The sequence below is a fragment of the Cryphonectria parasitica genome, assembly GCF_011745365.1.
Source record: "Cryphonectria parasitica EP155 unplaced genomic scaffold M406scaffold_6, whole genome shotgun sequence".
In the NCBI taxonomy this organism is placed as follows: domain Eukaryota; kingdom Fungi; phylum Ascomycota; class Sordariomycetes; order Diaporthales; family Cryphonectriaceae; genus Cryphonectria; species Cryphonectria parasitica.
Window position 1 is genome coordinate 2,602,027 of NW_024468914.1, and position 21,568 is coordinate 2,623,594.

Here is a 21,568-nt window from a genome sequence, read left to right on the forward strand (position 1 = left end):
ACAGCGTTCCTGGCACTTTTTTTTTTTGGCCATCTTTTGTATAAGTAAATGTCAATCTTCCATAGCATTATCAAGGTGTCAGATGGGCTTCCTTCCTCACGCTGTCATTAATGTTACGTTCGGGGACGGGACCGAGCCGGAACCGGGGCAGCATGCCCGAACACCGAAGTACTTAAAAATAACAGCAACACCAACTGCATTTGTCTTGTTCGGTATTACTTACAGTCTAGCGGTATGTCATTACCATGATAGACTTTCATTCTATTATTGATCGCCAGCCCCCATTTTCAAGTAAGACATTATTTCACTTAGTTAGTTGCTATATGTGTTGTGTCTTATTAACTCAAGGATAACGCTTCTCGACAGAACGATTGGTCAGCAGGTTTACACTCCCTAATCGCGGCCTCTCTTCACCGTCGACTAGACTTCCTCTTCTCTTAGCCCCGCTCGTCTCTGTTCATCATGTCCCCTACAATATCCTGTTAGTCAAACCTATCGTAAGTATAGCAAACGGCTCTCTCCATACTATTTATTCTCTGAAGTTGCCCATCTTTAATCTTGTCGCCATGACGTTCACCCGGTGAAATTTGCAGCTCAGTCGGTCGATGGCTTCCGTGTTAATCCCAGTGTCATTGAACTTACCGATTTATTTACATTGTGGAACTTGTGAAGGCCGAGCTGTAGGCCACAACCGCATTTGTTTGAGCAATCTCCCGAAAAGACTAAATAACGTACAGATCTGCAGCTTCCAAGGTTGCCCGCGAAACACTGGCTTGCCTTCTCATGCGTAGATCACAGTCGCGAGTATCTGATATTCTCTTATCACAGTCTCCACTGGTACGCTTTGCTCTCCGCTTAGTGTCGAGCTTCCAGATTGAGTCCTGCATTGTGCGATATGGAACGGGAGGAGGACTAAGAGAGATCAGAATTGAGAACCCTCATCTAATTTTTGGGAAGAATCGTATGTATTGGTAAAACCGTACAAGACGAGGACAGCTGTTCATTCAAATGTGTCTTCATAATCGACAGAGTCTACCCGAAACCCGTTAAGGCACTATCATGGGAGGTTGTAGAACTGCTCACGCCAAGTTGATAGCAGTGGGCTTCAGCTCTGTTTGCAAACCGAGCATACAGTACTGCAATCGTGTGAATGCTGAGAGCTTTGCTGTAGTAAAAGCAACATTTTTATCTTCAAAGAAGTTACGCGTTCAAGTCATTACATAGCATTAGTCAAGTCATATGTACCTCTAGGCATTCCATGAGACCAGCCGCCGTAATTGCCCAAACATTTGTGTCCAGATCTTGCCACTCCATACAACGCCTTTTAATAACAAATAATTGTATCCAATGCTACAAGCCAAGGGTACAGTATATTAGCTTACTGATGTCTCTACAAAATGGCATAACAGCGAGCAACTGTGTATATGCGAGCCCTCATAGGACGACTATCCGCACTACAATCTGGAAATGGTGTGGGCTGATCATATGGAATGTCGTAGGTTAAGGATCTCGCACAGTACATAGTCCAGGTAGGGGTGAAGAGAGACATCTGCGATTTCTTCAGAAGAGATTCTCGGTATTCTTTGAATGTCAGCTTCAAATATTCCGGTGCCTTCAGTCACACTCGTCCAAGTAATTGGATTGGACTGATAAATACTAGAGATTCTAGCCACGAAGAACATTGAAATTCATATTCGACTGGCATGGCTAATGAAACGATATGGCCTAGGAAAGGAATGATTGGGTAATTCACTATCGAGGCACAACAATTGATACGCTTATTCAAGGACATGATGTTATGTATCTCGAAAACTTGCCCAGGTCACCCAGTCGTGCATGTGGTTTTCCCCTTGATAGACTGGGTATGGTCTTGTATATACCCAACGCGTTTGATCGATACTGTAGCTAAACTTTAGGATTTGCCCTGATTCAATGCGATATACCTTTCAAATAACGATGCCTGGTCAGAGCCAGGCAATAAATAGTTTACTCTCTGGTCAACCCTTCAAAATCTCCTGGCGCTCAAGTCCTTGAACCTCTGCCGCTGTTAATTTTAGTAACAACTGTATTCGCTGAGCCATTTGTAGTAAATTTGACCCCAGGAACATTTTTTTAATTAGCTTCAATTTTTTTCCAGCTCTATTATATCTCATGCACCAGATATGGAATTTGAAGAACGATAGCAGCTAGTGGCAGACGTGGCACCTGGGCGATATGCAGAACGAGTCAGGAATTATTCACGGTCACCTAGTCTATCAGCTTCTTGAATTACTCTCCTTCGAGTGTGTCCCCGAGTTATGATAGTCGTGGTATCATTGTTAACCATCACTTGGTGTAGGCTTGAGCCAATTGCCGTGCCTGCTGTGCACCTAAGGTGCAAGAGGTTGATGGGCCTGTCAGAATCTAGGAAAGGAGGACCGGCGCGGTTGTCTTTTCCACGCAGGCTGTCTTCAAATCACTAGAAGGCAGATTGTAATGTTCATGAGATTACGAAACTGTCTCGGGGATGCTACCTAACCGGTTTCTACGTGGACCTCGGTGGTGAACGGTGTCTCTGCTGCAGTGGTTAGGCTTGATACATGTAGGGACCGGTAATTACTTACATATAAGCCCAAAGATCGCGCAATCCACCCTTTCCCTGGGAGAAGAGGGATCCAAACGACAGTCTTTCTTCCTTTCCCCCCTTCTTTTCCCACACAGAAGCCCAAAACCTTGGGAGTTGTGCTTCGAGACTTCGAAAGGCACAAGAACAAAGAAGCGTCGGCATCAGGACGAACCTGGAAGAGAAGTTGAGAGGATGTCCTTACCCAAGTATGCAGAAGTTCCGTTAGATTGCTATTACTCCACAAGAGGCAAGAGAAACTGTATGATCGATGCCCCGAATTGATCGTCTTGTGCCGGGTCGTATGTTTACTTACCTCTTCGCCCTCACCCCCGGATGCAAGCTGCTGTTTGGCCTCATCACTCCTGTAGGTACGGCTCGTGGCTAGGCTGATTTGGGGGAGGGTGAGAGTAAGGTTCGGCCGCTCTGCATACATAAATTTATTACTGACGCACTACGGAGAAATCAGGACATCACCAAGGCCAACGATAACGCGAGCAGGCATTGCTTTTCGTATTCAGCTAGTATCTGGGGGAGCCGAGCGCTCAGCCCCACGGGCACCTCACGCGCGAGGTGCGCGCCACATGTCAGCAAAGCAATCTCCACCTGACGCTGTGTATGGGCAGGTTGCATGATCTGCTGCAGATCGAGGTGAGAGAATAGGCCTGAAGGAAGAAGGGCAAGACGTAGCAGGGATGTCAGACTGACTTGCCCTTGGGTCATCACTTGGCCAGCATGCATATGTAAGGTGCGGGAGTTGCGGAATGTAATCGCCAGTATGCTGGGAAGGTGGTGGGGGCTTGTAGCCGATACGTGCGTAAGGAACAAGTCCAGACTCAGTGCCATGCAGCAAGGGTTTAACAGGAAGACATTGGTTCGGAGACACGAGATAGTGCAGTCACAGACGGTGATCAAATTACCAAGTATCCTGTCCCGTAGCGCGTACTAATTTGTTTCGACTAGATCTCCAGAATGCTAAAGTTAATCCATGGTCCCGCTTCATCGACTTGTCGTCAACATTGGGCCCTCTTCGTAGCCCCAGGGCGTAACTAGTCGGCAGGATGCGACAAAATTAAGCATCTCGCGAAGGACGAACTCCGTCAGACGGCTGCCTTGGAACGGGCCGTGATGACGAGCGTTCGGGGAACTAGGCGAGAAATGAGGTCCTCTTTATTATCGATATTGAGAATTCAGGGCTTCATCCAGAGTCAAGGTCCCGTGTGAGTGTCAGTGTTGAGCTCGACACTCGTCCTCGCGGACAATTTGAATAGTCGAATACCACATTGAGGCCCACATGTACCGTCAGGCCCGGGCCGGACAAAGAAAAAGAAGAAGGAAGAAAGCAAGGTAAAGCAAGAAAAGAAAGAAAAAATAGATTCAAAAGGAGAAAAAAAAAAGGCAGGCCTACGATGTAAGTTGCGATTGATGGTTCTGGCCTTGGTGGTGCACGAAATCTTGGGATCTGGCTGTCATGCGCAAGCAAGCAGCACTCGGCCTCGTCGAGTTTTGACATGATGGTCCTTTAGCTGTTAGCTATTGAACCGATCCGTTACTGTAGGTGTTTTCTAGGCGCACTACGAGCCATCATGCGTGAGGCCGAGAAGAGGTCTTCTCATCCACCGATTTCCAAGCGATGGCCCAGTCTCGACATGTATGCTGGAACTAGTGTCGGTGCAGGTTTTAGGCATCAGTAAAGAGACATGCTATTGAAATGGTCGATAAAGCCGGCACATGAGACCCCCACCACAGACGGAATAAGCATTAGCTTTGTTGGGTGGGGTGGCCTACCTGAATTTCCTCCATAACGAAAGGGAGGGGCTGTCAGATGGTGAGACATGTCTGTGGCTAGCCTACAAATATGCGTGAGGGTGTACTTCCATCACAAACACAAGGGCCGACAGGCATGGATGGTGTTGAGCCCAAAAATGCGTTGCCATTGGGCCTGTCCTGCCGCGTGGCGTTCCGAATCTCAGCACATCGGTCGTCCCGTGGGGTCTCCCCTCCGCGCAGATAAGCCGTGTGCATGTTTCTGTATCTGTGTGTGTGGTGCAGGTCACGAAGTCGTTTCCCAACTCGGCCTGCATATGGTGGATTCAATATAGCAGCTCACGCCTGAAGAGGATTTCCCAAACTGAAGCAGGTCCCTCTTCCCGTATTTGGTGTGCATACGTACAGTGTGCATATCCATCGTATATTAGTTGATCGAGATGCAATCCTACCCCTCCCTCCTTTCCGACACGCAGCCATCCGCCCAGACCTGGCTGCCACGTGTCTGACATTTTCGTGTGTGGTGGTCGGCACACCTCGTCCATGATGATGGCAGCAAATGCAGACTCTGCACGAGGACGCATGTCCCGAGGGTAGGAATGGGGGGGGGGGGCGGAATGGCCTGGCCTGGCCCTGTGCCCTGTGCCCTGTGTCCTGAAGAGGCGAGAGCGAGGTTATAGTGGCGGCGGGAAATCAGAGTTCCGAGCAAACCAGATTTTCTTGTCGGGCGGCTAGATTCGAACCCATCCTGGGGCCTATTAGCCAAGCCCATCCATGGTGAGTAAAGCATGCAATGGTGGTGCATTCTTTCTGGGGCCTGCAGGGCGCTGAGGGCACAGAAGAGGAGCTGAAGCTGCGGTCGAGGAGGAGTAGAGGGAAAAGAAAGAGAGGGTTGCATTGCTTAGCCGAGTCAGACGGTCGTTGCAGGAAGGAGAGACAAGAGGAAACCGGGGCCGGTGCTGCGACGCAACCTTTGGGCCTGTGTTGAGCCTAGCCCGGCCGCAGTGCTTCGCCTCAACCAGCCTGCGGCAAAGGCCGATTGGTCAAGGACGAGGCCCAGACATACGATTCTGAGTTTGAGGTCGACGAGAAGATGCCATTGTTGTTGTGGTTTTCCTGAACCGTCTAATAACAGCGGTACGATTGAGTGATATTTACTGACTGTGAAGCCCTGTGAGTAAGAAGTCAAGCCTTTTCTCTTTCTTTTCTTTTTGCATAATAATAGACAAGGAGAGAAACAACACAAAATCTTCAAGGTGCTATGCTATGAATTCCTACTACTACCATCCACAGGGCTTGTATGTGGGTACTGGGATCTACATACAACAAGTGCCACGAGATACTTTTAATTCAGCCTCGGCGCAGTGACGCAGTGACGATCCAACGGAGACAAACGAAAGAAGAAAGAGGGGGGGGGGGACAAGAAAGAAGAAGAAAAACAACAATAGAGAGAAAAGGCAAAAAAAAACAAAAAACGTTGAGGCGACGACGCATAGGGCATGTCCTAGTTTGTGGCTTGCAACATCATCATATTAGCACTCAACACACCTACTCACTTACTTGCGCACACACTCACGCACACCTCCACACATGCACACCCACAGCACACACACTCTCTCACACTCACACACCTTATACGACATGCGCTTGGCATTTCTAAATTTATGATTGTCGTGTCAGTTCGAGATTAAGTTTTGCGATACACATCATATGCACATGACACACCATAGCTTTCTAAGCCATGACCGTTTGCACACAGCCATCCCAGCTAATGCAACGACGTACGATTCTTTGGAGTATTACCGTGGTATGTGACCTTTAGTGTGTACTCAGGTGCCACTACTCTGTACGGTGAGTTGTTTTGTATGCATGCATGTGACATAATGTTGTGGTATGCACTCCGCCTGGCCCACGGTGAGCCACTCTCTCCGCTCTCCCCGCTACGACTCCTCCACCTTCCGCTCTTCCTCCCCATACAATACACCATAGTGTATGTACTATGTACAATCCAGTAGTGCCAAAGCACTGTCGCATTCGAAACTCTGACGGACGGATTCTCCACACCAACAAGTTCCTCACTGATGTTTCCCACTTTTCCAACCCATCCCCCCCCGGCCTTCTCCTTTACTTGTTTGCGTCCTGTGGTTTTTTCTCTCTTTTTTCTTTCTTTCTTTATGTCTTCATTTCTTTCCCCCTTGTCAAACTGCTACGTTGCCAGTTCATCTCAGCCTCGATGTGACAAAACAATTGCAACCCAATCCAATCCTGTCTTCCCTTCCTCTTCTCCATCTTCCTCCTTGACGGGAATTCGGCTCAGGCTGGCGGGACGAAATTGGGCCCCGACGTAGCGACACACCTAATCCAAAAGAGAGGGGGGGGAAGGGGAAAAAAAAAGAAGAAGAAAAAAAAGGAAGAAAAAAAGTCATCTTCGTGGCTTGTCGTCTTTGGTCCTATCACACCCCTGGGATGACCCCTCCCACCCTGTCCTGCCGCTTGTCCTGCCGCTTTGTCCTGCCTTGCCCTTGCTCTGCCATAACTCTTTCCACTGCGCAATTCGTCGCGACCCAATTTATCTCGGATCTTCCCATCACCACGTTGCTGCTTAGTACTATTATATAGGACCCCTACGCGACTCTCCGTCTCGGGTCCCTCCATCTGTTTTTCTGTCTTGGCATTCTGGCTCGGCCCCCAATCAAAGCAGAACAGAGAGAGCTTCACTACTACGGCTTGGCTCTCTCTTGTCTCCTTTATCGCAGTTTCCTCCTCCCGTTGCGTGGCTGGCGCCATCCTCGAACCTCCCGTGAATTGAAGCTCGAAGCCCCTCCTCCTGCTTTTCCGCCTCGGCCGAGACCTCGTCCTCAGGGCCTCGTCCTGCTCCTCCTCGTCCTCGATCTCGCCCTCGTCCTCCTCCTTTTCTTCAACCGCCTCCGACGGCACCATCAGCCTCTTGCGAGAGTATAAGAAGCCGTCCCCGAAAGTGCCGAGTGTGCCAGAGACTCCAGAGTTTCCGAGTAGCCCAGAGGCAATACGTCATGTCTGGCTATTCGAGTTACCACGGTAGTGGTTCTTACGGAGGAGCTCCCCCACCAGGAGCCTACCCTCAACAGCCTTACTACTCTTCGTATGAGGCCACCTTCTGTTGCACCCCCTCCCCCTCTGTGTTTGCCTGCTTTCCCGTCTGACTGAGCCATTCCCAATCGCAGCCCACCGACCGGATACGGCTACCAGTCCCCTCCACAACCCAACTACGGCTATCCTTCTCCTCAGACTAACGGTTACCATCAACAAGTACGCCTCTCTGTTCCCTCCCCCCCTTTCCTTATTTCTTGTGTCGGCCTCTCTAACAGCCTTGCTTACTGTTTTCGATAGCCTCCTTCACAAAATTATGGGTACAACAGCCCTCCGCAACCGAGCAACTATGGTGGCAGACCGGGTGAGTCCCAACCCCCCCCCCCCCCACTCCTTTCCCGTTTCCTCCATCTCCTCCCTGAGCATCTGCCCACTCGAAGGGCGGCAGATGAGGCGACATATACCTATTATACACAGATATATGCACGTGCATACACGTATACACAGGTATCTAATCTGAGATCCTCCTCGTGTGCAGCCGTGCCCTCGGCAAGCTCGAACGCGTACATGCAAGGGAACCAGAATGCGCCGCCTCCACCGCCCTCGACCCCCCAGAGCTTCGGTTACGGCCACCCGCAGCACTACAATTTCCAGTACTCGCAGTGCAACGGCAGGAGGAAAGGTTTGCTCATCGGCATCAATTACTTTGGCCAGCGCGGCCAGCTGAGAGGCTGTATCAACGACGTGCGCAACATGTCCGCGTACCTGGTCGAGCACTTTGGCTACAAACGCGAAGACATGGTCATCCTCACCGACGACCAACAGAACCCCATGAGCCAGCCCACCAAGCAGAACATCCTAAGGGCCATGCATTGGCTCGTCAAGGACGCCCGCCCCAACGACTCGCTGTTCCTGCACTACTCTGGTCAGTTCCTCCCCCCCCCCCCCCAAACTCCCCCTTTTTCCTCTCCGTGTGCATGTCTCTCGCCCTGAATGACTCTTTATTTTTATTTTTTGGCTGAATTTTTTCTTCAACAGGGCATGGAGGCCAGACAAAAGATCTAGACGGCGACGAGGACGACGGCTACGACGAGGTGATCTATCCCGTGGACTTCCGGCAGACTGGGCACATAACGGACGATGAAATGCACAGGATCATGGTCAAGCCGCTACAGCCTGGCGTCCGCCTTACAGCCATCTTTGATTCGTGCCACTCCGGCACGGCGCTCGACCTTCCTTATATCTACTCGACCCAGGGCGTCCTCAAGGAGCCCAACCTTGCCAAGGAGGCCGGTGCCAACATACTTGGCATGTTGTCGTCCTACAGCCAGGGCGATATCGGCAGCGTGTTCAAGAAGGGCATGAACCTGTTCAACAGGGCGACCAAGGGCGACGCTGCTCACGAGCGTGCTCTGGCGACCAAGACGTCGCCGGCAGACGTCATCATGTTTTCTGGAAGCAAGGATGACCAGACTTCGTACGTATACATTCTTTTATATATATATACCTATATATTGTACTTTCTTTTCTTTTGGGCTGTTTTGAGAAACAGTATGCTGACCACGGCTTGTTCCTGCTTTTCAGGGCTGATGCGACCATCGCGGCGCAAGCAACGGGCGCCATGTCCTGGGCGTTCATGACGGCGCTCAAGAGGCACCCGCAGCAGAGCTATGTCCAGCTCCTCAACAGCATTCGCGACGCCCTCGCTAGCAAATACAGTCAGCGGCCCCAGCTGTCCTGCAGTCATCCCCTCAGTAAGTCCTGAACAGGTATGGTACTCATCAGCTCAGCTGTGGCCACAGACTGATCTCCTTTTTTGTGGTTCAGATACGGATCTCCTCTTCGTTATGTAAATAATACAGCTTAACCAACATTCTTTTTCCTTTTCCTTTTCCTTTTCCTCCTTTTCTTCACTTCTTTTCTTTTACGATGGTCATGACGAAACGGGTACATATAAAACAGATTCATCAATCATCTCTGCACACAGCCCGACCAAGACGGCGGGTTCAAAATTCTAGCACTGGCGGGAGGACGAACGCGGCTCACGACTCCTTCTGTGGCTCGCCCAATTTGCTGGTTCAGGTAGCAGCGCGGCATGGAAGAAGAAGGGGAACGAGACGCGACGGGTCGTATAAAGAAAAAGTTTGTGTGAGGATTCCAAATTTCTCATGCTTTTGATGGGCTCTGGAATTACACTCATCACGCAGGGGGATGACGCGAATCTGGTTGTGATTATCTTTTTGCCTTAGTTCTGGACGGAAAGGAAAGGGCATCACATCATTCAAGGTATATTCACAATTAGCGTGCCGCTAGCATCTGTTAGGACGTTATAACCATGCTTCTCACCATCTCTTACAACTAAACTGCGGTTATCTTGATCCTCTACGACTGTGCCGTCCTACTCGGTCTGGGTTGCTTGAGATGCGAGCGAGCCGCAAAGATGCATGTATATGCGCCACCTTTAGGAACGATCATCTCGTTTATCCGCTGACGTTCAATCCGCCTGCCGTCTTACGTGCTGTGTGTGTGCGCGCACACACACAATGAATCGAAGAGACTTGGTAATGCGCTCCTGTCCAAAGCCTGAACTGACGCTCTGTTGGAATTCGCTGCGCATAATCATGCGAGACGCGGTCCATAAACTCATCCTCAAACCTGTTCGCCTGCCCCAGTAACAGATGCCCTGGCTAACAGACCAGGCCCAACTCCTGAAAGAAAACTAATACACAATCGTTGCATGGATCCAAACTCATCTCTGGCCAAATGACCCATCCTACCCTGTACATACTCCAAACCGATGCCGGTGCCGTCTAGCAGGAACTCCCAGCTATGCAGCACGAAATGCAAAACTCTTCCTCCTTGCCAACCGCATTGCAATCATCTCCTTCTTCCCTTCAAATCGCTCACATACTGTCCACGCTGAATGCCTCGGTACCCAAGTCCTCTCCTTCCAAATGATGACCATTCGGCCCCGCTACCTTATCCGAGCTCTCAAACCCCTCCGCATCAAACCCCAGAGGTGCAGCACTACTCTCACACTCGTCTGTGTACCCATCCACCTCCCTCTGCATGTACCTCTTAGCCTCCACGCCAGTGTTCACACCGAGGGCAATCGCAGCCTTCTCACTCCCGAGTCGCAGCTCATGCGCCTTAACACCAGCCGTGCGATCGGGGCGCTTGGCCGCTTCGTCCCACTTGTTGGCGAGCATCTTTCGAACCTCCTCCTGGCGCTTCCACTCTCGTGCCATCATCTGCAGCCTGACAACAAAGCGGACGACCGTGGTAAAGCGCTTGAGGGTTAGACGGCCGGGTCTGTCAGTGCCATTCGTAGCAACTGTCTGGTTTTTGGCGAACGAAGGAAGCTGGGGGTGGGACGTTGAGCGTTTGAGGCGGAGTTGCTTGGTGAGGGCCTCGAGCTTCAGGAGGTCCGCTTCATTGCTGTTCGAGGGAAACTTTGATCAGTAGCCACCCCCCTACGCATGTTCATGTCTCCTAGGAGATTCGGAAGCGAACTTACATCGAGTCCTTGACATTCATCTCCGAAATCAAGAACTGCTTCGCAAACGCGGCGTCATCTCTCATCCGCAGCTCTCGCTCCCACCGCGCCTGCATCCATTCCATCTGCATACACATGCCGCGCATCTGCTTGATATGCCGGTGCTCCGCTGCCTGCGCTGCCCTCACGATCGTGTCTGTGTGCATCTGCGTATCATTATCGTCCTTAAAGTGAATGACACGCGCCGCGTTCTCGTCGTCTGTGGGACCGGCGCCGCCTCCGTTGACATGGACTACATCGTCGTCGTCCTCTTCGTCGGCGTCGTCTTCAACCTCGACTACACGAGGCGGTTGGTAATTCGATCGAGACGGCTGAGCTGGCCCCCCTCGCTCCTGAACCTTACTACTCTTACCAGGAAGGGGAGGGAAGGTTGAGACGGTGAAGCGAGCACGTGCGACAGAGGCCTGGGCCATAGCTGCTTTGGCAATCGCCTCGGCATCTCTCTTTGCTCTCTTGAGGGCCTTGATGTCGCGCTGGAGCTTATCGACGTCGGACCCCTCCATCCGGATGGACTTCATATCTCGCTGGAGCCTCTCGACGTCAGAGCGGTACTGGGCACGCTCGGACCTGGCGCGGTCAAGCTTGATGCGAAGGCTCTTCTCGAGCTCAGCAAGCTCGGTCAAGGCCTCCTTGTGCTCGCGAACCTCACGCTCCAGGGCATCGGCGTCGATCTGTGTTTTGCGAAGAATCTCGTACAAGTCGTGACGCTCTTCTCGGGTCATCTCGCTGTCCACGGTGCTGGCCAAGGTGCTGATCGTGTCTTGCACATGGCTGCGCTTAGCAGCTGCCAGCTTAACGGCCATCGAGTCGCGCTCCTTCTTATACTTATCAGCCTTGAGCTTGTACTTATCGACCGCCTCCGTCAGGTCTGCATTTGCCTCATCGGCCGCCTCTTGGGCATCCTCGAGAGCTTGTTCCAAGGCCATCTTCTCGTCCTCAACCTCGTCAAGTCGCTGGCGTACTTCCTGCTCCATGGATGCGGCCTTGCGCTCAGATTTCCGGAGGCTACTCTTTAGCTCAAAGATAGATTGGTGGGCAACAGAAAGCTGGTGTCGGAGCTCAGATACCTCGGCCTTTCGAGCAGACGCATTCTCTGAGATGGGCGATTGCACCAGCCGGGAGATGTCGGCCTCGTGGACCCGGCGTTCGAGGTCGCCAACCTGGCGCTTGAGGCCTCGAATTACGGACTTTTGATCACTCTCCTTCTGCATGAAGTCCAGTTCCTTCTTCCGAGCTGCAGATAGATCACGCTTGATCAGCGATAGCTCGCTGTTGCCATCCAACGTATCAACTGGCATCGTCGCTTGAGCCAGCTGGTGCTGATAGTCCTCGAGCTTTCGCTCAAGGTCCCGAATCGTACGCCGGGCCTTGGATAGATCCTGGGTCTCGTGCAGCTGTCGGGTCTTTGCTTGAAGCGAGATAATCTCTTGATTGAGACGGTCTTCCTCCGCCTCCGCCTTATCTAACTCATCCTCGAGCGTCTTCTCCAGAGAGTCCCGCTGCTCAATTAGGCTCTTGTTGTCTTCCCTCAGCCGGCGGATCTCATTCTCAAGCCGTGCTTTGGTTCCACGCAGGTTGACCCGCTCTTGATCGATTTGGAATGTGTCATTGTCTTGCTGTTTTGACCGCTGCAGCTCAGCATCGATCTCATCCCGTTCAGCTTCGGTCTCTGCCAGTCGAGAGTCCAACGAGCGCAGCTCGAGCTTGACTTTAGATAGCTGGTCTTGGTACTCCTTCTTCTCCGCCTGCGCACGGGCAAGCTTCGTCTTGTAATCAGAGATCTGGTTTTCCAAGCGCTCGATAGACCTTGCATTGAGTTCAGCAGCTTCACGAGAAGCATCGGTTGAGGCTTTGGCTGAGTCGGTGAGCTTGCGCAACTCATTAAGCTGCTGGCGCAGATCTTCACACTCGCGATCACTGGCGTTTTTCTCGACCGTGACTTTAGAGAGGCTCAAACGATACTCGTCAACCTGTTTCTCCAGGCGCTCGATCGCCCTGGCGTTGAGCTCAGCAGCCTGACGGGTGGCATCCGTAGTGGAGTGGCGGGGTTCGGAGGTCCGGCGCAGCTCTCTAAGCTCCCGTCGCAAGTCATCACATTCTTTGGTGAGAGTCTCGATCTCTTGGGCAGACTTCTCGCCCTCGTCGTCGAGCGTGGCCTGCAGTACTTCAACCTCGTCCTCCAAGCTCTCGACCTTCTCCGACTCGACCTGCTTGTCCAGCAGTGACTGTCGGAGCTCATCACGGACAGCAGACAACTCGTTTCGCAGATTCTCCAACATATGCTGTCGAGATGAGAGATCCTCTTGTAAGTCGTCGATCTGCCGGCTGAGCACTGCTTCCTCATTATGATGACGCTCCGTCTCACTCTGAAGTGCTCCTTGCAGTCTGGACTCCTTGTTGTTCAGGCTACCTTCGGCCTCTCGCAGCTTCTCGATCGTCTTCTGCAGGCCCAGTACGCGCTCCTCTGCGCGGTTGCGTTCTGACTCCAGGTTATGCCGCTCTGTCTCCCACTTTTCGCTATCATTGTCGTACAGATTTTCCTTCTCGCGAACCTCTGCCTGCAGGTCAGAGATCTCACTGTTCAACCTTTCGATCTCGATCCTGTGCTGGGTGCGGATCTCGCGCTCGTTGTCTAGAGAGTGTTGCCGTTCTCGTTCAACTTCGCCCTGCATGTCTGACACTGTCTTCTGCAGGCGCGTGATGTCTCTCTGCAACGAGGCGGACTCAGCTGTCAATGCATCGTGACGGCTCTGCAGCAGGTTCTTCTCGTCGCCTTTTGAATTAACATCTGCCCGCAGCTCCTCGAGTTTGGTAGCGATAGATCTGCGCTGGCTCTCCGAGGCGTCACGTTCCTGGCGCGACTCCTTCAGCTTGAACTTCAGGTCGTCGACCTCTCTCTGCTTGCTGCTGAACTGCTGTTCTAGAGAATCGTAGTCTTGACGGGCTGTCTCGACCTCGTCCTGAAGCCGTACGACTTTCTCCTCTAGTTGGCGCGGTAGACCCTTTGTGACGACAGACTTGTTAGCCATCTCCTCTTGTAACTCCTCGAGGTCGGTCTCTGCACGCTCCCTGTCGGCCTGCGCATCTTCGAGCTTGTCCTTCAGGTCGCCGACCTGTCGTTCAAGCGCCCGCACGCTTGTCTCAAGATCCTTGATCGTCTCCCTGGCCTCCTTGAGTTTGCCGCTGGCCTGGGCCTTCTCTTCTAGCTCGATCATGTGTATCTGGGCGTTCTTTGCCTTGTCTTCAGCCTGCTGAACCCTTGACTGGAGGTCTTCCAAATTGTCCTCGTGCTCGCTAATGACCCGGTCCTTCTCTCGGATGTCGGCCTGGAGGTCGTCGATCTCGTCGCGGAGCTTGTCGACTTCCTCATGGCCCCGGTGGTCTGTCTGGCGCACTTTTGCCCTCAGGTCGTCCAGTTCATCGTCACGCTCGCTGATCGCCCGCTCCTTCTCCCGGAGGTCCGCCTCGAGGTCGCCTATCTCATCCTGGAGCTTCTCCACCTGGTCGAGGTTTTGTCGGTCGGTCCGAAGCTGTTGTTGCAGCTCCTCGATGTCTGCATCCTTATCGTCCATGTCCCGCCGTAATCTGTCCAGTTCCGCAGAATGGTCGCCGGAGCTGCCCTTTTGCCTGGCCAGATCCTGCATATCCGCAAGCTGCTGGCGATAGGTCTCGAGGTCCTTCTCCGCCGACGTCAGGTGTTTCTTGTAGCGCTGCAACTCTCTCTGCATCGTGACCTTGTCGACCTTGAGCTCCGTGTTCTCCTTCAGCGCAGCCTCGCTGAAGCCTGGCCCGGCCTTACGCAGTGCCTCCTCCAGGAAGTGGATCTTGAGCTTGAGGCCAAAATTCTCCTTTTCGATCCTGTCGATGACGCCCTCCTGCTCGCGCAGGGACAGCTGCTGGCCGTCCTGAAGGGGTCCTCTGTTAACGGTTTTGCCGCGGCGCATGATCATGGGAGTCGAGGCGGTACTATCGCTGTCGGGGTCAGGGAGCGGCGTGCGGTCCAGGTATGATGGCTCCCTCGACGACCTGTACACGCTGCTCTCCCCGACCTGTATGGGTGTCCTGTCCTCGTCGATCTTGCCCAGCGCGGGGGTGACAAGGCCGTTTTCCTTGCCGGCCCGTCGGCGGGCGCTGTTCCGCGTGGCGGATTTGAGGAGAGGTGTGAATTCTGCGCCGCCGATGCCGTTGGGTATGTTTATCCTGTCACCAAAGGGGGCTCGACTGCTGTTCTTTCCCCGTGGCGTTCGTAGGGTGGGCCGGCCGTTGCCGTTGTGAAGGGACTGGAAGACGTTGGGTTCCTTGCTTGGAGATTGGAAGGAGGGTTCTTGGGTGATGTCGAGGTCTGGCTGTCGATCTAGGTATGTCGCGTCACCGAGGTTGGTCCGGGGCGTATCCAGCCCTATGCCGGGCTGTACCATGGCGAACTGTGTTTTGGATATCTGTATGTGGGTGACGCCAGCAGGAGGAGGAGGAGGAGGATAGGGGTTTGCCGTTTTTGTTGTTGTTATTTGTTATTATTGTGTTGGTATATGATTGTGTGGTTTGTTTACCGGACCATAGGTACTCCTAAGACGCGATCGGGGCGGTTTCCTATAGCTTGCAACTCCCAGGAGGACTGACGTTGATGTTGCTGAGTGCAAATTCTGTGGAGAGGATCAGCAGATTAAAAAAAAAAAAAAAAAAAAAGGGAATCAGGTAGGCAATGCGCTTCTCGGGTCGAGAGCAGGTCGCAATTGTAAGCGCTGCGTCTGAAGATGGAGGGTGCGAGCACGGCGTGTACCGATCGATCTGCCTGGGTCGAGCGAGGGCGGGTTGTTTACTTTCGGCCCATGAGACGCGCCTACTGAAAATCGGACCAGTGAGATCCCCTGTAGGACAGCCCGCGAAAACGCAGACCAGGAAGCCACGAGCCAATCAATTCACACATTTCAGAACCCACCGCCTGTACACATAACACACTATTGTACATAGTACCTACAGATTAGCTAAGAGGCCAATTTGCTTAACTTCGCTTTCCACGAACAAAGTATTCTTCCCGTCCTGCCGCTCAAATCTTGAAGAGGTCTGTGAGGGTTCTTGTTGGCATAGACTTGTGGTTCTTTGGTCGGTTTTTCCCTCTGTGACTTTTTTCGGCCCGGTACCTGCCACCCTGCCTGTATGGATTTACAGTACTATGGCATTACGATGGTACAGATAGCACGCTAGTATTACAGTACATGGTAAAACTGGACTGCGGGCTGCTGCAGCGTGGGGCATCCTAGCAGAGCTCCCATGTACCCGCTTGGCTGACTAGAACGGAAAGGCTCTCCATTGCCAGCCGAGCAGGAAAGAGACCCACTGGAAATTTTCGACTCTCGACGTCCCAATCGACAGCTCCCAAAAGGAAAAAAATACACCACTTAGAGCCAGCAATACTTTGCGACAGCCCACTCTCAACAACCACTTGGTCACACATAAAACACAAACACCAGAGACGTCGTCATGTCATTCAGAGGAGCGCCACGCGGTCGCGGTGGCGGCTTTGGCCGTGGTGGAGGTACGCATGCTCACTAACCCATGGGGAGGAAGAAAAAGAATAGAAGAGAAAAGACTCTATATATGCCACGGTTGCGTGCACGCTCAACTCTCGATGACCATCTGTACTAACACATGCCCCCTCTCTCTCCTCTTCATAGACCGCGGCGGTTTCCAACAGCGCGACTTCGGCCCTCCTGCCGAAGTGCAGCCTATCGGCAAGTTTCTACACTCGTGCGAGGGCGAGATGGTATGCGAGAGCATCAATACCAAGGTGCCCCAGTTCAACGCCATCATGTACCTCGAGAACAAAACCTCCGTCGGCAAGATAGACGAGGTACTCGGCCCCATCAACCAGGTCTTCTTCACAATTAAACCCTCCGAGGGCATCCAGGCCACCTCCTTCAAGAACGGCGACAAGTTCTTCATCGACAGCCAGAAGCTCATGCCCCTCGAGCGCTTCCTTCCCAAGCCGAAACCTCTACCTGGCGCGCCTAAGGTCAAGAAGCCCAGCCGCGGCGGCGGCGGCGGCGGTTTTGGCGGACGTGGAGGTGGCAGAGGTGGATTCGGCGCCCGTGGCGGGTCAAGAGGTGGCCGTGGCGGCCCGTCGAGAGGCGGTTTCGGCGCCCGGGGTGGTGGTCGTGGAGGTGGTGGCTTCAGCGGCGGTCGCGGCAACTCGGGCTCCGGTGGCTTCTCACGGGGCGGTGGTGCTGGTGGCAGGGGTCGGGGGGGCTTCAGCAGGGGAGGATGGTGATCTTGTCTTCGTTTTTCTCCTGGTCAGCCCCGTCGCATCAAATTGTGCTTTTCTATTTATTGGTCCACGTGGGATATTCAACACAAAAGAAACATTTTCTCACGGTTGGGTGAGTCCATTGGCGTTCAGGAAAAGGGAAAGGGGTGTTGTCTGGTCTGTTTCCAAAGAGTTGCAGGAGAGCTGGATGATCTATACGTGGACGAGCTTGGCAACGGGCCAGTGGGAATCTATTTGAAGTCTCCTCCGAGTATTGGGATTGGTAGATGCCAACTACCTGTGTGATGCGCACATGGCTTTGGGGACGAACTCGCTTGCCAGAAGATGGATGCCTGCTGGTCTCACCGGCCTTTTATGTATTGGTCCTCGAGACTACAGCGTCGCTGGCGGCACGAAGTTCAATCAGCCATCATTGTGGCCGAGCACCGACGCCTTGGACTTCATATCCACCCCTTTCTCCGTAGCTGGAAAGGAGGTGGTGATTGCAAATAATGAGGTCTGCCCCATGCGCGTTTCGTTTTAGGCGACACCATACTACAATCTCAACCTGCCAGAAAAAGAAAAAAAATCACATCTGTCCAAGACACAGGTGGTGTGTTGGGAAGCTTTAATCTAATTATCGCCGTGCTCGAAGGGTGCATGTTTTAGATCCTCGTGCTGAGAACATCATCTGTATCTTTCAATTCTGTATAACGGTGTTCGCCCATTGTCGAGCTTATCCCTCATCTCTGTACTGTACCCAGTTGAGTCACCGGAGCAGGCATCCGCGCCACATTCTCCTCCAGCGCCCCCCAAAAGCCTGAGACCTAACATGCCTTAATAAATGCCAAATGATGCTACCTACCAGCGAAGTAGCTCAAGTAAAACTTACCAAAAAGGAACTTTGTCCTCTCGGGACACTTCGTTTTTTGTTGTTTTGTACAGCACCACTGTTCGAGTGCCTCAACACTGAAGCTTGGCTTAAGCTAGTCACTTGTATACAAACTTGTCCCTTTTTGACTGTATTTAATATAAATGCACATAAAATATGCATATATCTATAATGCTCACATCGTCCTCGGGGCGTCGCTCGTCTTTTCCAACCCTTTCTCACCATTGACCATAGCTTACGCAAAGCATCCACGAGGATTAGCAGGGCTTGCGAAGGACGTCTCGATTATAGCCTCTTTGCACACTTGTCACCATTAAATACTGTGGAGAAATACGACGTCTTGATAGTAATGACAGTAGTGATATTCTGTATTCAGAACAATCGGAACACAAGCAAAACAAAAAAAATTAAATAAAAAAAATTGAGAGGGCTCGAGTTATTCAATGTCGGAACAGCAGCAGCCCTCAAGCGAGTGGAAATAATCATGTCCAGAAGCCGACCGTGTGTATTCCCGGGTATCTCGATCCAGGTCGATCTTGTGAAGATGTCCGCCGCGTGCTTGTTGTCCAACCTTTATAAATCGCCAGTCTGTCCGGCAATCTACTCTACCTCGCGGAGCTCTTTGGATACTCCCCCGGTATGTGCAGGTTTGAGATTGTCTGCACTTCACTGCTGAGCGTAGGCACCTCACTGCTCAACGTCGGGGCGTCGCTCTCCGTCCTCTCACTGACAGCAGGTCTCTTCGGCAGAGTCGTTGAGCCATTCGCATAGGGGACTGAGATCATGGTTGTCCGGGGAATATGGTCACCAGCGCTCATTGGCTGTCCGTTCGCCGCGTCGTAACCGGCCGTATTGCTAGGTCCAGCATTCCGACTTCCCCTCGCGTACGGGTCTTGCACAGGGTGAGACGTCCTGCTACCTTCCGCAACAGCAATCGAGTCAGGCGGGCCGGAATTTCCAGAGAACCAGTGGGGCTCCTCATGACTACTCCCCGCCTTATGCTCTGCGTCCTCCCATCCGCTAGGATTGTTCTGCGCCGCCCTGGCAGCGATGATCGTAGCGGGGTGGTTTGCGTAGGGGGCACCGCTCGGCTGCGTCTGGATCGGTTGGTACCTGGGATTGACAGTCTGAGGCGCCTGCACGTAATCGTTCTGCGGGTCTCCGTCCATGGCCGCTGACGAGGCGTAATATTGGTCGAGCGCGCTGCCGGGTAGGGCTCCGGCTGCTGCAATGGTCTCGCTGTCGTGGCCTGTGTAACTGCCTGGCTGGCCGTCACCGAAGCCCTGGTGATTCATACTGGATGGCGACAGGGACGCCTGTAAGCCGCGTTGTGCGTTGACCTCGATATCGGATGGGAACCGCCCACCTGGTGAGGGACGCCTGGGCACGTCTTGCTGGGTTGGAACGAGGGCTGCCGAGGATGTGTGGGCGGCGTACGGCTCGTCGTCATCCTCGTCGACTACCCCGTCCGAGCTGACAGACCGGCGGGAGGACGTCCGGCTGAAACTTCTCGAGTGGCTGCGGACGAAATCGTTGCGCTCTTGCGGAGTCTTCTCGGTAAGAGTCTTGATATCTTCATACCAAGCCATCATCGTGTCGTGGCTTTCAGCACGGAAGACCCATGAGTGCCCCCTGTGGACGCCGCCAGTCTGACGGCCCTTCAGGATGAACTTGGGCGAGCTACCGGTCTCTTGCGAGTGGGATCCCAACTTCTGTTCCGGCAGATAGAGCGACATGACAGGAGATTGCGTCTTGTCGGCCGACTTGAACTCGTGTAGATGCGTTGGAGAAAGAACATACCTGGAGAAATGTTAGCGAATCTTGATATGAGAACCACTGAAGGCTGTAAACATACCAGCCGGCTGTGTAGCTCTTCAGATACTTCGTCTTCCGCTCGAGAAGGCCAGCTCTGATCTCCTGGCAAGCGAAATGGTCCTTGCCCGGATAGTGGATGTACTGAGATGACCGGATCGGAATGGCCGGGTCCACAAACTGGTCGTCCTTCTTGACAAAGCTCGCCCATTCGTGGTCCTTGGGCATCGCGATAGGCCCAACACGAAGTTCCTCAATGGCGTACAGGGCTGCTTCGGCGTCCCTCTTCATTATCCCAGCCAGTGCGTTGTATGACTTTTGGATCTCTCCGACGACAATCGACTCAAGCTCACGGCCAGAATTCTCGAGGTTTAAGTATGCCTGCGCCAGGTCAGCATGGCGCTGAGGCCTATGTCTCGATCCTTGCTCACCTGATGCAGATAATTCTCCTCGTCCAGCTGCCTCTCGAGCTGCCTATCCACCGCCAAGCGGAGGAGGTACGGATCTTCCTTGCCGGTTGTCAGGGCCGAGTCGAGCTCGCTCTTGCCGAGAGTGTCCTGCAGAGCCCTGACAGCCCTCTTAGTCGCCTCCATCTCTTTCTCGACGGAATTCTTGAAGTCGCCCGACAAATTCTTGATCTCTTTAATCTTCAGCTGAAGATCGCTCCTCAGCCCGGTCAGGGCCAAGATGACGTCCTCTTCAATCTCGCGGGCCTTGTTCGCCTCCAAAATGGCCTGAGAGTTGTAGTTGCGCAAGATCTGCACGGCATCATCAAGACCCCCTGAGGGTAAGAACCCGGGCGGCATGTGGACATTATTGAGAACGTTGGCGAGTTTCAAGAGAGCCTTCGATCGCTGCTCGTAGAATGTCTTTTGGAGGGTGTTTTATCAGCACTACAACGGTGGCGAGAGGGGGAGGAGGGATAAAAGAGGTTAGAAACCCACCTGAACCTCCTTGAAATACGTGATGAGATCCTTCAAAATCTTACGCCACGCTGATAAGAAGCAGGCCCAAGAGTCAGCTAGCTATTCGACGGCCGACTAGATGATTTACAGAGCAGATAAATGGAGAGACCCCGCACTCACCTTGGAAGCGCTCGGCGAGGGCCTCGGTGGGGTTCCCGGTCGTAGGGACAGGACAGTAGAAGGCGCTATGCATCTCGTCCTCATCCATGTTCGACTGGAGAGCCAGACTCCGGACGCTGCCAGCCTTCATGCTCCTGCGGCTGCCGGACCTCCTGAGGCTGCCTCCACGGCGCAGCGAGTTCTTCTTCTTGAGGGTGTTACTCCTCGACACCTGGATGCTATTGGAGCCATCCATGGTCCCTACTCCGGACCTGGTCGAGCCCGTGAAGGAGTTAGACCGCTGTATACTACTCATGTTGTTCGTATTGTAATGCGGGCCGGGCACGTTGATGATGGAGCTTCCGCGCTGGCTAGCATCCCATTCCTCCGTGAACTTGCCGGTCGGTCGTGTCGGCGCGGGCGCGTAGAGGTTGTCGTTGTCTCTGTGGGCGGTCTGTGGGGTGCCGCCGAGGCTTGAATTGGCCAAAGTGTTGAGGGAAGTCGGGTCGTGGAGGCTAGGAGGAGGAGGTTGTTGATGATGTTGAGGAAGAGGATGATGATG

General features: G+C 53.0%; 5 protein-coding genes across 5 annotated transcripts; 1 reads left to right on the top strand and 4 right to left on the bottom strand.

The window, feature by feature from the left end:
• Positions 1–2,247: 2,247 nt before the first annotated feature.
• On the bottom strand, positions 2,248–2,800 carry M406DRAFT_57522 (uncharacterized protein). Its single transcript, XM_040924587.1, is given in 3 exon segments — positions 2,248–2,262; positions 2,277–2,554; positions 2,600–2,800. 1 exon segment carries the CDS (start codon positions 2,765–2,767, stop codon positions 2,600–2,602), a length of 168 nt encoding a protein of 55 aa, XP_040774662.1. The 5' UTR covers positions 2,768–2,800; the 3' UTR covers positions 2,248–2,262; positions 2,277–2,554.
• Positions 2,801–4,457: 1,657 nt separating this feature from the next.
• On the bottom strand, positions 4,458–4,844 carry M406DRAFT_357177 (uncharacterized protein; the record flags this gene model as incomplete). Its single annotated transcript, XM_040923607.1, has 2 exons — positions 4,776–4,844; positions 4,458–4,680 (listed from the first exon to the last, which is right to left on the bottom strand). Coding segments are annotated over exons 1-2 (237 nt in total), but the record flags the coding sequence as incomplete, so codon positions are not given.
• Positions 4,845–6,476: 1,632 nt separating this feature from the next.
• Positions 6,477–9,798, top strand: M406DRAFT_357178 (uncharacterized protein). Its single transcript, XM_040923608.1, has 7 exons — positions 6,477–7,490; positions 7,573–7,657; positions 7,739–7,802; positions 7,977–8,363; positions 8,477–8,915; positions 9,023–9,192; positions 9,266–9,798. The coding sequence occupies exons 1-7, from the start codon at positions 7,402–7,404 to the stop codon at positions 9,289–9,291; spliced, it is 1,260 nt and encodes a 419-aa protein (XP_040774664.1). The 5' UTR covers positions 6,477–7,401; the 3' UTR covers positions 9,292–9,798.
• Positions 9,799–13,819: 4,021 nt separating this feature from the next.
• On the bottom strand, positions 13,820–15,412 carry M406DRAFT_261998 (uncharacterized protein; the record flags this gene model as incomplete). Its single annotated transcript, XM_040917486.1, has 2 exons — positions 13,820–14,257; positions 14,390–15,412. Coding segments are annotated over 2 exons (1,461 nt in total), but the record flags the coding sequence as incomplete, so codon positions are not given.
• Positions 15,413–17,247: 1,835 nt separating this feature from the next.
• Positions 17,248–21,481, bottom strand: M406DRAFT_236725 (uncharacterized protein; the record flags this gene model as incomplete). The annotated part of the gene is made up of 6 exons (XM_040916042.1): positions 17,248–17,314; positions 19,310–19,930; positions 19,986–20,323; positions 20,374–20,811; positions 20,887–20,936; positions 21,028–21,481. Coding segments are annotated over 6 exons (1,968 nt in total), but the record flags the coding sequence as incomplete, so codon positions are not given.
• Between the last annotated feature and the right edge of the window lie 87 nt (positions 21,482–21,568).